Source organism: Aedes aegypti, chromosome 2 (genome assembly GCF_002204515.2).
Source record: "Aedes aegypti strain LVP_AGWG chromosome 2, AaegL5.0 Primary Assembly, whole genome shotgun sequence".
Classification (NCBI taxonomy): Eukaryota; Metazoa; Arthropoda; class Insecta; order Diptera; family Culicidae; genus Aedes; species Aedes aegypti.
This window is the reverse complement of record NC_035108.1, coordinates 260,878,318-260,894,056: the sequence shown is the minus strand read 5'-3', so window position 1 is coordinate 260,894,056 and position 15,739 is coordinate 260,878,318. Positions and strand designations below refer to the sequence as shown.

At 40.3% G+C, this 15,739-nt stretch overlaps 1 protein-coding gene across 6 annotated transcripts in view; it reads left to right on the top strand.

The window, feature by feature from the left end:
* LOC5565680 (protein bicaudal D) overlaps nucleotides 1-15,739 on the top strand; it is a 74,387-nt gene that overhangs the window by 45,411 nt on the left and 13,237 nt on the right. For all 6 annotated transcript variants that reach the window (XM_021844899.1, XM_021844900.1, XM_001650005.2 and 3 more), the window contains 8 exons: nucleotides 4,384-4,749; nucleotides 4,812-4,949; nucleotides 5,019-5,182; nucleotides 5,252-5,559; nucleotides 8,011-8,204; nucleotides 8,266-8,477; nucleotides 8,548-9,014; nucleotides 9,078-9,252. In XM_021844899.1, the coding sequence (XP_021700591.1) occupies nucleotides 4,384-4,749; nucleotides 4,812-4,949; nucleotides 5,019-5,182; nucleotides 5,252-5,559; nucleotides 8,011-8,204; nucleotides 8,266-8,477; nucleotides 8,548-9,014; nucleotides 9,078-9,252 (2,024 nt within the window). The remainder of the gene's footprint in view (nucleotides 1-4,383; nucleotides 4,750-4,811; nucleotides 4,950-5,018; nucleotides 5,183-5,251; nucleotides 5,560-8,010; nucleotides 8,205-8,265; nucleotides 8,478-8,547; nucleotides 9,015-9,077; nucleotides 9,253-15,739) is intronic.

Genomic DNA, 15,739 nt, shown 5'->3' with positions numbered 1-15,739 from the left:
CTGAACTAGCATTCTTTGAAAGATTTTTGATAATGGTACAGTAACTATTCTACTTATGCTAAGGCTTAGGTACCTTGTTTTAATGTACCATTTTATACATTCCGGTGAGACGTTTAGCGTGTTTTATTCATTCTCATACCCAACGTATCTTGGATAATCTAAATTTATTTACTAAACCATTCATTAAGAAGATTCATATTCAAGTTTATAAAATATTCAGCCGAGAAACTGCCATTCGAACATTTGAGTAATCTATTTCACATTTATTTATTAAGATACTCAAATCTAGATAGCGTTAAAATTAAAAGAATTGGTTATTATTTTAAAATCACTGCAATGTTATATAAACAAATTTATATATTTCTTTAAATGAACACACTATAGTCTTCAATCATGTTTATTCGTGCTTCCAATAACCGACATCGCCTTAACTCAACAAGTTTTGTCATCCTCAAGCGTAAATAAACATTTGATTACTTATGAACATTAATAATGACTAGGTTTGCCGACACAAGTTGCCATAATATATTCAAAATTGTTGTGCACAGCTCCCTTTTTTAATTGATTTTTTTATATGTTTTCAAATATAAATTTCTACTTGGTTTTTTTTTACACACACATTGAACTCAAATATACAAATACGAATGTAAAACATTATTTTATCTTCAACTTGTTCTTTGCATGAATTGAAACTTATTTTTATATTCAAATAATTTTGCTTGGTATTACACATAATTGAAATATTTGTTCATGCTGTGTTAATCAAAATTCATAATTTTAATCTCAGAGATAATAATTTGATAATGATAGTAAAAATATGTTATTCATGATCATTCTGACTTCATCACGTCCATGGCACGAAATTGTCATACATGGTTGGTCTTAGCAAATAGGATGACAAATTTTGTAACGTAATCACATCACAGTTCTTTATTCATCCCTTCAATTGTTCATCTTGATATACTGTGACAATTCATCACGGTTTTGATAACCACGAGAATCATGAGCATAATACAATATACGATTATTTTCAACGTTGATAATAATATGACACACAGTTTCTGTAAATGTTAATAGTACATATTTTTCCGCTCAGTGAATAATTTATAGTTTTCTTTGGCACACAGTTGCCGATCAACACATATAGCACACATTGCTCTCCACATTCTTGAATTAGCTATCAAATAGCACATCGTTGCTCTTTATGGCACACAGTTGCCTATCAATATATAGCACACAGTTGCTCTCCACGCTCTAACATTGCCAATCAATAATAGCACACAGTTGCTCTCCATGGCACGCAGTTGCCTATCAACATATAGCACACAGTTGCTCTCCATGTTCTAGAACCGCCAGTCCAAAATAGCACACAGTTGCTCTCCATGACATACAGTTGCCGCTTAGTAAATAGCACACAGTTGCTCTTCATGTTCTAGAATTGACAGGTCAAAATAGCTCACTGTTGCTCTCCATGGCCCACACTTGCCGATCAAAACATATAACACACAGTTGCTCTCCACATTCCTGAATGGACAATCAAATAGCACACAGTTGCTCTCCATGACACACAGTTGCCGTTTAGTAAATAGCATACAGTTGCCAAAATGTAGTGTCGGATGCACGTAAAGAAACGACGTCTGTTCATAAGATTCACGACCAAAACAAGAGACCTTTTATTTCATGTCTACTTCGATCTACAAATCTACACTTATTCAAATTTATCTCATGCACACCTACTTTCAGTATCATACAAGTTGTTAACGCCCAAGATATCCCACAATTGTGCTTGTATCCCGAAATTGTTATCAATAGTTACGTTTCCATAAAATGAACACAGTTTCAGCAAAAAAATTAAAGTTTATGTTGAGGATTCTAAAAAATTCTTCAAAGTGTGTCGTCGATGTCTGATAGTTCCATAGAATTTATTTTACATTTCATTTGACAAAATTAATGCTAGTTAATCCTTTAGAAACAGTAAACGTCGTAAAAATATTTTCGGTTGTTCAACTCTTTTACTACCACGGGGGAGAAAACTTAAGCTTACAACAAAGGGTCCAGAAAAAGTTTAAAGTCCAACTTTGACAATACATATCTCCGCGGTCGATTTTCAAATTTTTTTTGTAGCAATGGTATCAGACACTAAAGGGTTTCGTTCTACTTCGTCGTATCAAACTTAAAATGTTGCACTACGGTGAATATTCGAACTTATCTGCTACATAGATTCATTTTCCAAGTGTAATTTTGTGAAAGCTGTTATGGTTTGTACACTTGTACACCACAAATGCAACAAAAGTACTGTATTTCGTTAAATAACTTCAGTTAAATTATCTACTTTGCACATTTTCACCGAAATCGCATAGACGAACACGATTTGAGAGAAATGCTTAACGATCGACACCAGTCACACCACTTTATGATACAAGTTTCTTCGACGGGCACTTATTTTCACTATGGAAAACCTTCGAACTTCTTCACTGAAGGATTTCATTCCAATCACACGCCGTAAAAGTTCTGTAATTCACGAAATTTTATGAAATTTCCTCAACGACCGCGTAAGATTGAGAATGTAAACAAAGTTCAAGGTGCCCTTTGATTGTTTTGTGTTACCGCATTTGGAGGACCTTTAGTCAAGATTTGCATCTCAAATGCAAACAGCAATACTAAGAAGTGCATGTCATTGCTTTGCTATTCGATTTATGAGCATACAGTTATACAAAATAAGTTTTTCAATGGTAATTTTAGGTAAAATAAAATGTTTTATGTTCTCATAATTAACTTTTTTTCCCAAAGATGGCCACTGAATTTCTACATGTAATTTCATACCAAAAAAAATATGCCATTACTTTATATATTGATGTTTAACCTCTCTGGGTTGAAAATCTAAGGTTTCTCGTAAATTTTTGGTAAAAAATATTTTATGTGTTATCCAAAATAACTGTCTGCTCAAATATGTTCGCTCGACATGTACAAGCAAATTTAGGGGTCTATTTTATAAGTCGAGTCGATCGAAATGACTCGACCGGAGTCACTGTCGACCAAAAAAATCGCTCGACTCGGCTCTGTCACTCGAGTTTCTCGACAGTTGTCACTCAATGTGACTGGATTACTATGGGAGTCGACGGATGACATCTGAAATATGCATGCTTACTTTGATCGACAGTGATTACAGACGAGTCACATGAATCTGCTCGATTTACAAAATAGGCCCCTTATACTGAAAAAGCTAGATACCATCGCTATGAATTTTGATTTACATGCATAGAGATTGGAAACCTAAAGTGTCTTGTAGTTTTTTGAGTAGAACAATCTTTGAGTGCAATAGAAAATTTATATTTCTACTCATAAATGTTCACTGAAATACTTCAGTCAAATTGACGTCAATGAAACTACATGTCATCGCTTTTCTATAAGCAAACAGTTTCAAACAAAGAGTATTGATTATTATTGTTTTAATAAAATGAATTTTGAGTGTAACGAATATTTCTGCTAAAACATTTTCACTGATTTCTACAATAACTTTCATGTCGAAAAAACTATACGTCATCGCTTTGAATTTCGTTTTTTTGTTGAATGTATATTCCAAAATGTTTGGAAGTGTCTATTGCTAAATAACTTTGGGTAGACGCATTTATTTCGAGACAATTTAAATGAACGATGATTTTAAATGATGCTCATGAAAGGTTTACAGAATTACTTCTAAAGTTTGCCAGATTATGTAATTTAAATTGATGAAAATATATGCAAATTATTACATACAATATATAATACATCGAATATAAAATAATACATGTTTTGGTTCATTGGACAGAAAACAACAAAAAATTGAACAAATAATACCTTGTGTGGGTAATTTTATCTCCATGGTTCGTTTTTATCCATACTCTTCTACACTATACTTTGCATTCCCTTTTGCTGAAGCTTATAGCTCCTTCAATCAGTTGCACTTCTCCAACGTAAAACTAAAATATACTTACTGCTTCAAAGAATTTGAAAAACTACTGTGTTTGATCTGCATTTTACAATGCCATTGAAAACTATCAAGCCACAATGTGAATGCCATTTACTTGCTCAACTTGTACTCTCCTCAACTATAAACGCCTATCAGTCTCTTACGTGTAGTGCATCACACAAAGATGGGACACATATGCAATTCTAGGCAGTAATTTCCATTTCCTCGAGAGCGTTTTTTTTTCGCAGGAAGCTGTTATAAAAGATTGAAAAGTGTTGTAGCATCCTCTCCACTTTTCTTCTTTCATTCAAATGTTCCAGCATTCCAACAGGATGCCGCTTCACCCGTGAAAGCACATTCATCACCACCAGGAAATAAACAGAAGGATTGCGCAATTCATAATCTCGCTTCTTTTTTTTTTGCTATTTTCACAGGCACTGCAAAAATTTCAAAAGACACAGCAAGTTACCACCAAAAGTGGCATCGAGCAGGAGGATGCCCTGCTCAACGAATCCGCCGCAATGGAAACGTCCCTCAACCTGCAGATCCTGGAGCTGGAGAACGAAACCAAACAGCTGCGGCACGAACTGGAACGGGTCACGAACGAGCGCGACCGGATGCTGCAGGAAAATTCGGAAATCGGCCGAGACAAATCCGGCGCGGAAGCGGAACGAGCCCGGCTAAAGGCCGAGCTTAAGGACATGAAATACAGGGAAACACGAATGCTCAGTGACTACAGTGAACTGGAGGAGGAGAATATTTCCCTACAGAAGCAGGTGTCCAGCTTGCGGAGTTCACAGGTAGGATGATAACGGATTGATTCTTGTGAAATTAGAAATCTTATTTTTACATTCTTTCACAGGTCGAATTTGAAGGTGCCAAACATGAAATCAGAAGACTCGCAGAGGAAATAGAGTTGCTCAACTCGCAAGTGGAGGAGTTGGCCAGTCTGAAAAAGATCGCCGAGAAACAAATGGAAGATGCATTGACTGCGCTGCAAGTAAGTGTTTCTCTACTCTAATGATATCTTCTCTTGCTATACAAATCTCACATTTGCACACCATTGTAGATCGAGCGTGAACAAAAATATGCACTGAAGAAGGAACTTGATACACATATCAATCGGGAATCGTTGTACAACCTTAGCAATATGGCAATCACGGCAATACGGAAGGGCATAGACGAAAGCACGCTGAATAGCAGCGATTGTGAAGATGAACAGCCTGCCTTGAAGTACGTCTATATGTTATGAATCATTTACTGAACCCTGTAATCTGACCGCCCTGTTCCTTTTATCCACAGAGACTCGACACTCAAACGGTTGGAAACTCTGGAGGCAGAGACGGCCGACCTCAAGTCCCCGGACGGCACCAAGGTCGATCTGTTCTCCGAGATTCATCTGAACGAACTGAAGAAACTGGAAAAGCAATTGGAGTCGATCGACAACGAGAAGCTCAGCTTGACGGCCAACCTGCGAGAGGCTCAACAGAATCTGGACAAGAGCCAGAACGAGATGCAGAACTTCATGGCCAAGATTATGCTGCTGGCTGCTCACGTGGATGCACTTGCAAATCTCAAGAAGCAGATCGCGTCGGAAGACAAATTCGCAAGTATGTTGGTTATTTAATACTCATTTTTTGGATAATGATTCCATTACACTGCTGTACATTTGTTTTATCAAGCACCAACATACAGCTATTTACATAATTTAGAGTTGCTAAATCCATTGCCGCATAACACCTTCTAGCGCAATATTGAATAACAGGCACGAAAGTCCATCATCTTGTCGTAGTCCCCGGCGGGATCAAAAGAAATTGGAATGTTCTTCTGAAACCTTCACACAATTTTGCACATCTTCCATCGTTGCTCTTATTAGTCTCGTGAGCTTCCCGGGAAAGCTTTTCTCGTCCATGATTTTTCATAGCTCTACGCGGTCGATACTATCGTATGTCGCCTTAAAATCGATAAAAAGGTGATGCGTTGGGACCTGGTATTCACGACTTTTTATGAGGATTTGCCGTACAGTAAAGATCTGGCCAGTTGTCGATCGGCCGTCAACGAAACCGGCTTGATAACTTCCCACGAACTCGTTTACTATAGGTGAAAACGACGGAAGATGATCTGGGATAATGCTTTGTAGGCCGCATTTAGAATGGTGATCGCTCGAAAGTTCTCACGATCTAACTTGTCGCCTTTCTTGTAGATGGTGCATATTACCCCTTCCTTCCACTCCTCCAGTAGCCGTTCTGTTTCCCAGATTGTACCTATCAGCCGATGCAGACAAATGGCCATCCTCTCCGGGCCCATCTTTATGATTTCAGCTCCAATACCATCCTTACCAGCAGCTAAATTGTTCTTGAGCGGATGAATGGCATTCTTAACCTCCCTCAAATTTGGGGCTGGTTGATTTCCATCGCCCGCAGTACTGACGAAGGCATTTCCTCCGTTGTCCCATCCTTCATTGCCTGTGGTCTCAGCGCCATTCAGGTGTTCGTCGAAGTGCTGCTTCCATTTTTCGTTCACCTCACGCTCGTCCGTCAAAAGGCTCCTATCCTTATCCCTGCACATCTCGGCTCACGGCACGAAGCCTTTGCGGGATAAGTTAAGCTTCTGATAGAACTTACATGTTTCTTGAGACCGGCACAGCTATTCCATCTCCTTGCACTCCGTCTCCTCCAGGTGGCTTTTTTCTCCCGAAAGAGGCTGGTGTGCCTGCCCGCGCTGCATTTTTCTCCTCCAGAATCTGCCTACAACCCTCGTCGAACCAATCGTTCCGTCGACTCCGTACCACGTACCCGATGTTGCTCTCAGCTGCATTGTTGATGGATGCTCTTACTGTTCTCCGGCAGTCCTCAAGAGTGGCTTCATCCAGCTCACCCTCTTCCGGTAATGCAGCCTCAAGGTGTTGCGCGTACGCAGTTGCAACATCCGGTTGTTTTAAGCCGCTCTAGGTCATACCGGGGCGGCCGTCGGTACCGTACGTTGTTAACGACGAAGAGTTTTGGGCGCAGTTTTACCATCACCAGATAGTGGTCAGAATCGATAATGTCGGAGAAGTGCCGTCCATCAAACAGAACGTGGTCGATTTGTGATTATGTCTGCTGTGCTGATTTCCATGTGAATCGGTATGGAGGGCTGTGCGGTAACTAGGTGCTACGAATGGCCATATTCTTGGAGGCGGCGAAATCAATTAGTCGTAAGTTTTCGTTCTGGTAGATAGCATTGTTACCTCTAAACGTTCGCACCATTGATCCCTTCCAACACACTTCCTTCAACGCTACGATGCCGAATTCGCGGTCCTTAAGCACCTCGGTACTGTGAAGTTAATAGATTTACAGTTCCACGTAACGAGCTTCCAATCACTAGTCCCTTTACTTCGCTGTGGTTGTCCCGCTTTGTATTCTCTCGTTGATTATTCGTTGCTCGATGTTTTACGGCTGGCTTGGCACCAGTCCTTTACTGGCACTCGGACTATTATCAGCCGTCCCTGACATGGGGAACAGACGCTGTTGTGAGCCGCTCCTAACATGGAGTACAGACGCTCAAGGTTTGCAGAAGCAACTTCCCCCTTCCCTGTCAGCATACGACTAAAGTTCCCGCCGGGGTTGGTTACCCGATCTTCCCTAAGGTTACTCATACCCTGGCCAGTACCACGAGGAGATAGGGATAGGAGTTGCTGGGCAGGACGCTAAGGACCGCACATAGGGGTCTATTTTATTCCTTCAAGTATACGAGGTACCAATGGTATGGCAGCCATTTACCAACCATAGATCAATGTTCCATTGATTATTGAAATTTATGCTCAGTGGATAAGATCACCAAAAAGTTTGATGAATTAAAGTTTATATTAATGTGAACATTAATAAAACCAGTATTTTAAGAACCTAACTTTGCCGATCTGTAGCTCAAAATTATGACATGCTGTACTGGGACATTCTGAAAGCGGCATTGGATTCAGCAATCCCGAACTCACTAGATATACATGATGTGTTCCGTGAGACACGTAAAATGTTATTTTTCTTACGCTGTGTCATTAATCTGATCTTATACTGTATCCACAGATGTGTCGAACAACAAGGACAAGGTAATGAACGACAAGCTGAACGAAGCTATCCTGCAATACTCAAATTGGTTTACGCTCAGCTCGAAGGAAATCGACACTTTGAAGGCCGATCTAGTCGAACTGCAAAAGGGTCTGAACTGTTCAGATGCCATGGCTGTGCTACGTAATGAAATTACCAACCTAAAGAATAAGGTACAGTCCTTCAACAGTCATAGAGGTAGTGTTATTGACCATTTGGGATTCTGTTTTGCAGTTACTATCCTCAGAGCAGAAATCCCTGGATCTGCACAGTGACGTTCACGTGCTGACGACTCTGTCACAAACCGCTGGCCAAAGTCTCAATTCCACCCGCAGCAATTTGGTATCTCTCAGCGACGATCTCGCACAGCTTTATCATCTGGTGTGTACGGTTAACGGCGAGACACCGAATCGTGTCCTGCTAGATCACAAGAATGACGATCTAAGGTAAGTTACCGTTGTCCTGCTTTATGAGATTGTTTGTTCTCTACGTACATTAATCTTTCTTCCCAATCAGCTTCGACAACGATTCCCTGTCCGCCATCCAGTCGCAGCTCAAGTCCGACATCCTCACCTCGAAGCCGCACGTTTTCGAGGATCTGCAGGCGCTCAGCGATGCTGTGGAGATCAAGAAGTACGTCGATACGATCAGCGATCAAATCAAGTACCTTAAGAGCGCGGTTGAACACACGATCGAGCTGAACAAGGACAAGGTGTCGGACGTGGCAGCAGGCGACAAGGATGCCAAGGAGGAGATCGCCGATCTGCATGAACAGATCATCAAGCTCAAGAGTTTGCTCTCGACGAAGCGAGAACAGATCGCCACCCTGCGAACGGTACTCAAATCGAACAAGAACACGGCCGAGGTTGCGTTGACGAACCTCAAGTCCAAGTACGAGAACGAGAAGCTGGTGGTGAGCGACACCATGTCCAAGCTGCGAAACGAACTGAGGATCCTCAAGGAGGATGCCGCCACCTTCTCGAGTAAGACTGTGGCGAGGGGAAATCATACAAGAAGTTTAATTTATCTTGTTTCTCTTTTCCCAGGTCTTCGGGCAATGTTTGCTGCCCGTTGCGAGGAGTACGTTACGCAGGTCGATGAGCTGACACACCAGTTGTCGGCAGCCGAAGAAGAGAAGAAGACTCTGAACCAACTGTTGCGGTTGGCCGTCCAGCAGAAGCTGGGTCTTACCCAAAAACTGGAAGACCTGGAAATGGACCGGTGAGTACCTGTTCGATGAATATCATAAGTTTATGTTATCTTAGGTGCAATGCAAGGCAGTAAACGTGTAGCTATGTAGCTAGACCAAGCTGAGGGTCGTGGGTTTGAATCTCACCGGCCGGGGATCTTTCTGAAAAGAAAAATTCTCGACCTCCCAGGTCATTTTCGGGGGCATAACGCCGAAAAGAAGAAGAAGATGGGTATATTTTTCCCCTAAATGCGCATATTTCATTTCAATACTGTTCGAGCCCAGCAGGGTGGGTCGAAAAGCAGTGGACTGTAAAACACTTTTCTGGGGGGAGCACGGCGGAACAAAACACTTCGCGGCGGATGGATCACTTTCGCGGAAGGATTGGCAAGGGCCAACTTTTCTTGTGCGAAGGAATTGAACGCGGACGGCTACGCTAAAAACTACATGAACTTTATTTTCTTCTTTAATACATCGAGTTTAGTAATATTTCACTGCACAGTGGGACGGATTGGGGTTTTAGGAGGAAAGATGGAACTCACGCCTTCAATTGCGATTTTACGTAAAAATGATGTTCTACAAAGTTGTTCAACGACTGTGCACTGTGCGTAGCAAACGGTGCGTACTCGGCGTCGGGTGAAAGTGGACTGTTGCAGCCGTTGAGACTGCGGTTGGCTTGAGCTGGGTTTGAAAATAGGGCTGTGATGGGTTCGCTTGCAAATAGGGTGGTGAATGCGTTGAATGAAAGTGGTGCTCGGTCAATATTCTCGCTTCCGTCGGGAGACGGAACATACACCCTCCGTTGAGGGTACTCAACAATCCTCTCGGATCGATTGGTCGAAACTAGGCTGGCTGTCCTCGATGGGTAGCACCGACAGCTTGTTGATTGGACGGCGGAAAGTGGATCCTCCGGTGTACACGTCGACAGCTCGGACTAAGCCATCGCGCTCCTTGCTTGATGATGAACGGGCTGGCATAATCCACGCCGGTGACGACGAATGGAGTCGATGGTACAACTCTTGCAGCCGGCAGGTTACCCATTAGCTGGCTAGTGCTGCTTGGGTTGCCTCGGAAACACCTCACACATGTACGGGTGATTGAACGAATGGTGGAACGATCGTTCAGGAGCCAGTAACGTTGGCGCAGGGCGTTCATCAAGCCGGTCTGCCCGAAGTGAAGCAGTTCGATGTGCATCTGTTGCACCAACAGGCGTACAACCGGATCCTTTTCCGGCAAGATGATTAGATGACGATTTTCGAAGGGTAGCAGCAAGCGATTCAAATGACCGCTCATTCTCAGTAGGCCATCAGAGTAAATCGGACGAAGGTTGGCGAATCTCTTACCGGGTTCGTTGGCTTTCACTCGCTTAATCTCGTCCGCCAAATGAACGAGTTGGATTACGTGGAAGATGGCTTCAGTTGAACGACGAAGTTCACCGACGGTCAGAACGCACCGATTGCGAGGGTTTCGGCAGTTGTTGACGAATCGCAGCACGTACCCCATGATACGTTGAATGGTTCAGAAGCTACTGAACCTGGAGAAAAATGGAAACGGTTCGATACTTACAGCCGGACTGACTGGCTATCACTCCTTTGAGTTCGGGCAACTGGAACGAACTGGGGCAAGTCGATGTCGTATTCCACCTTTTGGAGGAAGTCCGGGCCATTCCACCAAAGCTGGTTGTTCTTCAGTGCTTCCATAGCACAATTTCCCGGAACGTCATGTCCAGGGCTGGTAACACCTTTTGCACCAACCAGGTAAGCAGGAGAGCGGCGCACAACTTTTTCCGAGGAATGGAAAGGTCATGCAGAGGAGCCAACTTGGACTTACTGGTGAGGAGTCGTAGTCTCGAATAACTAATAAAAATGACCTAATTTGATATTTAAATAATATTTTTTGCATTAAACTCGATATAATTCGAAAATGGCTACTTCTAGAAAAATTATATATATAGTCATTATGGCTAAGAATCATTTCAAGATGCTTACTGTATCATCAGAACGTATTTATGTTATCAAAATATCAAAATTTTGAAAATCGATCAAAAGTCGTTCTTAGAAAAGCTTTTTTATTACAAATTTCTCCATCATGAAACTTTGTCCGAAACATATGTTTACTATCAAGATTCTATGGTGAAAATTTAAAAAATAATAAAAATGGGGTATTTGTGTAATTTAAAATTTAAGTTTTATTTTTGAGGCTGGAGATTTTTTTCATGTTTTGGAACGTTTTGCTGGGTAGTGCTTCGCGAAGCCCAAGCAGGACAGTTCGTCTTGCGTCGTCCAATAGATTTTGCTCACGAATTCGCGCGTGTTTGCGTTGCTGGAATTTTTTTTTTACACGCGTGTCGTTATTTTATACAATCCGATGACTCTGGAAGAATCGGTTTTGCTTTTTACTGGCTATTGCAAAAATATTACTGCACAATCGACAAGCATTTCGCGAAATACTATTTATACTATAAATAAACTATTGTTTTCTCTTTTGATTGCCGGCATTCAAAAGATTAAATTGAAAACACTTAAACAACAAATGGTCTATCGCCAGCTTTCTAGGCGAATCCTGACAATATACCTTCCCCAACCTCCAACTCCGTAGCACTTATGAGGGTGTCGCTGAGTCGATGGCCTCTCATTAAGTAAGTGCTACATCAACATTTCCTTCCCTTATCCCAAGTTACGGTAAAGTTGGGCGTGGCCGGGAATAGTGATATTCATGCTTTTAGTATTCTTGTTTATGATTTGAACAAGGTATACTCCCCTGTCTTGTTCCTGAAAATAGTCAGGATGAGATTATTAAAAAGAAACATGAATGTTGCTAGTATCCAATCTACGAAGTATACCGTACGCTAACGCTAAGGCGGCATCCATTTATTATGGAACGCTAAAATTGGAAATTTTCGACCCCCTCCCCCCCCCTCCGTAACGCTTTTTGTATGGAAATTTTAAAATTTTTGTATGAGTCGTAACGCTTGAGCCTACCCCCTCCCCCCCCCCTTCGAGCGTTACGTAATTTGTGGATGCCGCCTAACGCTAAAATTTAACAACTACCGAAAAGCTAAACATTACATATAATTTGCAATTGGATTAGATAGACAAAAAGATGTGAAGATTTGCGAAAAAGTTACACGTCTTCTCAGCGAGAATCAAACTCACGACTCCCCGATCTCTAAATGGGGCGCGTTACCACTACGCCATGAGAGGACTCATGAACGCAGAAGTTAACCTGAATTCGAATTCAGCTCAATAATCACGTGGTCCTTTTTCGCAAAGTGCACCTCTTTCGGAAGAATTAGATGCCCATCCAAACACAACGCTTTCTACACTCAAAAAAATCCAAACGTCATTGCTACGTGAAAAATCACGTAGATCATTCCAAATTCATTTTACCACCACTTCACCTGACTAAGATAAAGATCAATAAACCATTCATAACCACCAAATAGTGACTCGGTAATGTTTACTGAGGTTACCTATCGCGCTTACATGGAATTCACGTAGGTGCCTGAGTTCATTTTGACATTTGCATAGTGTACATACATTCGGTGTCGATCTCAAATCCTAAGATGGCGCCCGCTTGATTTTTGAAGAACTTCAGAAGCTGCTGCTGCTTTAAACACTGTGTAAGATTGATTTCAAGGTAAATATGCTTTTAATACCGAAGAATCCCTGCATTACTTCATATTTTATACGTGATTTATAACCTCTATAAATTATAGCACGCGAAGGCTACAACAAGACAGACCAAACTCACAAAATTGGGAAAACAGGATTCAAAATGCTCAGATTGACAATAAAAATATCACAATCTTTAAAGTTTGTTTACATTTCCCAATTGGGAATTAGTTTTCTTCCAAAGCCTATTAGAAATAAGATTGGTCTTTATTACAGTTAAATTTAATGCAAAACCATCTAGGTCCTATTGAAACGCTTCGTAAAGGCTACCGGAAAATCCACGTAGCTCTTACGTTTAGCGACGGTAGAATGGACAAAGTTCAAAAGTTCATGCGTTCATTCTGGGCTACCTATGATTAACGTAAGAGCTACGTGGAAAGTGCGATGGAAAAAAATCACGTATGTTTTCACGTAACAATGACGTTTAGATTATTTTGAGTGTATATATATCCAATGCCTAGCCCGAGAGCGCATTGTTTTTTAGGTAAGGTACCGTGGGGTAAGTGGATACAGAAAAATCAATAGTCAACTTCATTGTTATGTACAGTTAACGTTAATAATGTTAATCAAACTTTGTTCTGTGGATGACAAGTGAGGGACTAATATACTTTAAAATTACCATTTATTTTGATTTTTTTTTTATTGTTATGTAATGAGTATGATGAACTTGAAAATTTGCGCCAAATGATCCACTTGCCCCACCATGGTGGGGTAAGTGGATCACCAATAAAAAAAAATCTATGAAAAAAAGTATGAATGACATTACTCTTGTTCTTGTTATTAGTGCTATTTATGTTACATTTTGATACCTTTAAAATTAAAAAGTAACTTTATTTTACCAAAATATTATGAAAAAAATATTTAAACATTAGTTTACACTAATTCGACCAAAAAAAAAATATTGTAACTAGAGTAATTTGGAGAAAATTCATCCATTTAATACTCATAAGTTGTACAGAAGTATTGTAGGATTATTCCCAACGATGTTTTTGAAAAACATTCATAGTTTAAAAATATTAGTTACATTTACTTTTGATTAACATACTGAAATCTTTTTATTCTATTTATTAAATTAGTTCTTCCATCTATCTAGAACAATTAATACGGTCAAATAAGGTTCCTTAATATGCTTTTAAATGAAAAATTTGTATACTTTGCCTTTTTTGCAATGAAACAAAAGATATACCACGAAAAGTTTTGTTTGACTTTTGCAATATTCATTCTTTTATATTTTTTATACCAGAAAGATTGATATACCTTTTAGGTGGATTAATTCAAATTTTCTATGGCCACTTAGACAAATTTAAGCTAGGAATGGACAAAGTTAAAGGAAAGCAACGTTTGCTGATATTGAAACTTATTTAATTTCTTGTAAGTAGTCGGCCAACAAATGATAATAATACTTGATCCACTTACCCCACCCCATGAAGAAGTAGGGGTAAGTGTACCATGTCCAATATATCTGTATTTATTTATAAATTCACATATTTTTCATCGATATTCATTAAATTAGAACTGAAATGCTCAACATGTGTTGAAAAAACTAATAGTATTCGATTTTAGACTGAGATACAATGGATTTTTGATTGGTAGAAAACAATTTTGAAACTAGTTGATTTTTGCTGCTAACAAGTTTGCTTGTGTTAGTGTATATGTAGTACCAGTTTTGCAATAGTATTAGTGTGGACGTAAGAATATAACCTAAAACGAAGCAATGGTGCGAAAACATTCAACATATTCAAGTATTTATGCTTAATATGGACAAATGATCCACTTACCCCACTGATACACTTCCCCCACTGTACCTTATAGGAATAGCACACTACACTAGTCAGCAACTGCGCTGGCTGAGGTTTCTATTGTGTGGGCTTCCAGACGTGAACGTGTAACTTTTTGTAAATCTTATATATCGCAAGCCCTGCTTTATTACCGTTCCATATATGGCCACTTTCCTGAGGGGACCAGGTACCCGAAAGACTTCCGGAACGTGGCCGATGTGACCAAATACGATTGAAATAGTCTCCAATATAATTGATTTGTAAAATCTTGAAGATTGATATGTCGCAAGCTCTGCTTCATAACCGGTCCATATATGGCCACTTTCCTGAGGGAACAAGGTGCCCGGAAGACTTCCGGAACGTGGCCAATGTGGCCCAAAACCAATTGATATAGTCTTCAACATACTTGATTTGTAAAATCTTGAAGTTTGATATGTCGCAAGCCCTGCTTAATAACCGGTCCATATATGGCCACTTTCCTGAGGGAACCAGGTGCCCGGAAGACTACCGGAATGCAGCCAAAGTGGCCAGAAAGGTCCAAAGTGGTTTAAAGTGACCTCTTCTAGATAAATCATGAAAAATGACATGTCGAAGTCCAGGTTTCTGAAGCACTTTGTAAGTGGATCATCATCCGGGAAAAAACCTACCCCACTGCACCCCGGAATAACTCCGGAACCATGTGGCCAACATCATATTCTCTATGACATATGGAAACTAGAGAAGTGACCGGTTGCATTGGTGGTAAAATTTTAAAAATCGCTCCAGAGATATGATTTTTTGAGTCTTTTTACGAGTGCTCAAAACGTATCAAGAGAGGATAAGGGTTAAAGTTAAAACCAAAGCGTTTGATAAAACCGAGCATATTTGTTGCTTTATGTATAATGGTGTTGTAATGATCGATAAAAGTGAGTTTTGAGTCTAAAATTACGCCTAAACCTCCGACCCTATCGCATTTTTCAACGATTTGATTTCCTAAAACTACAGTTGTTTCTTCTGTGTATCGCTTTCTGCTAAAAGTAATTAAATTACATTTTTTAACATTTAACTGAAGTAGGCTTTTACTGCAC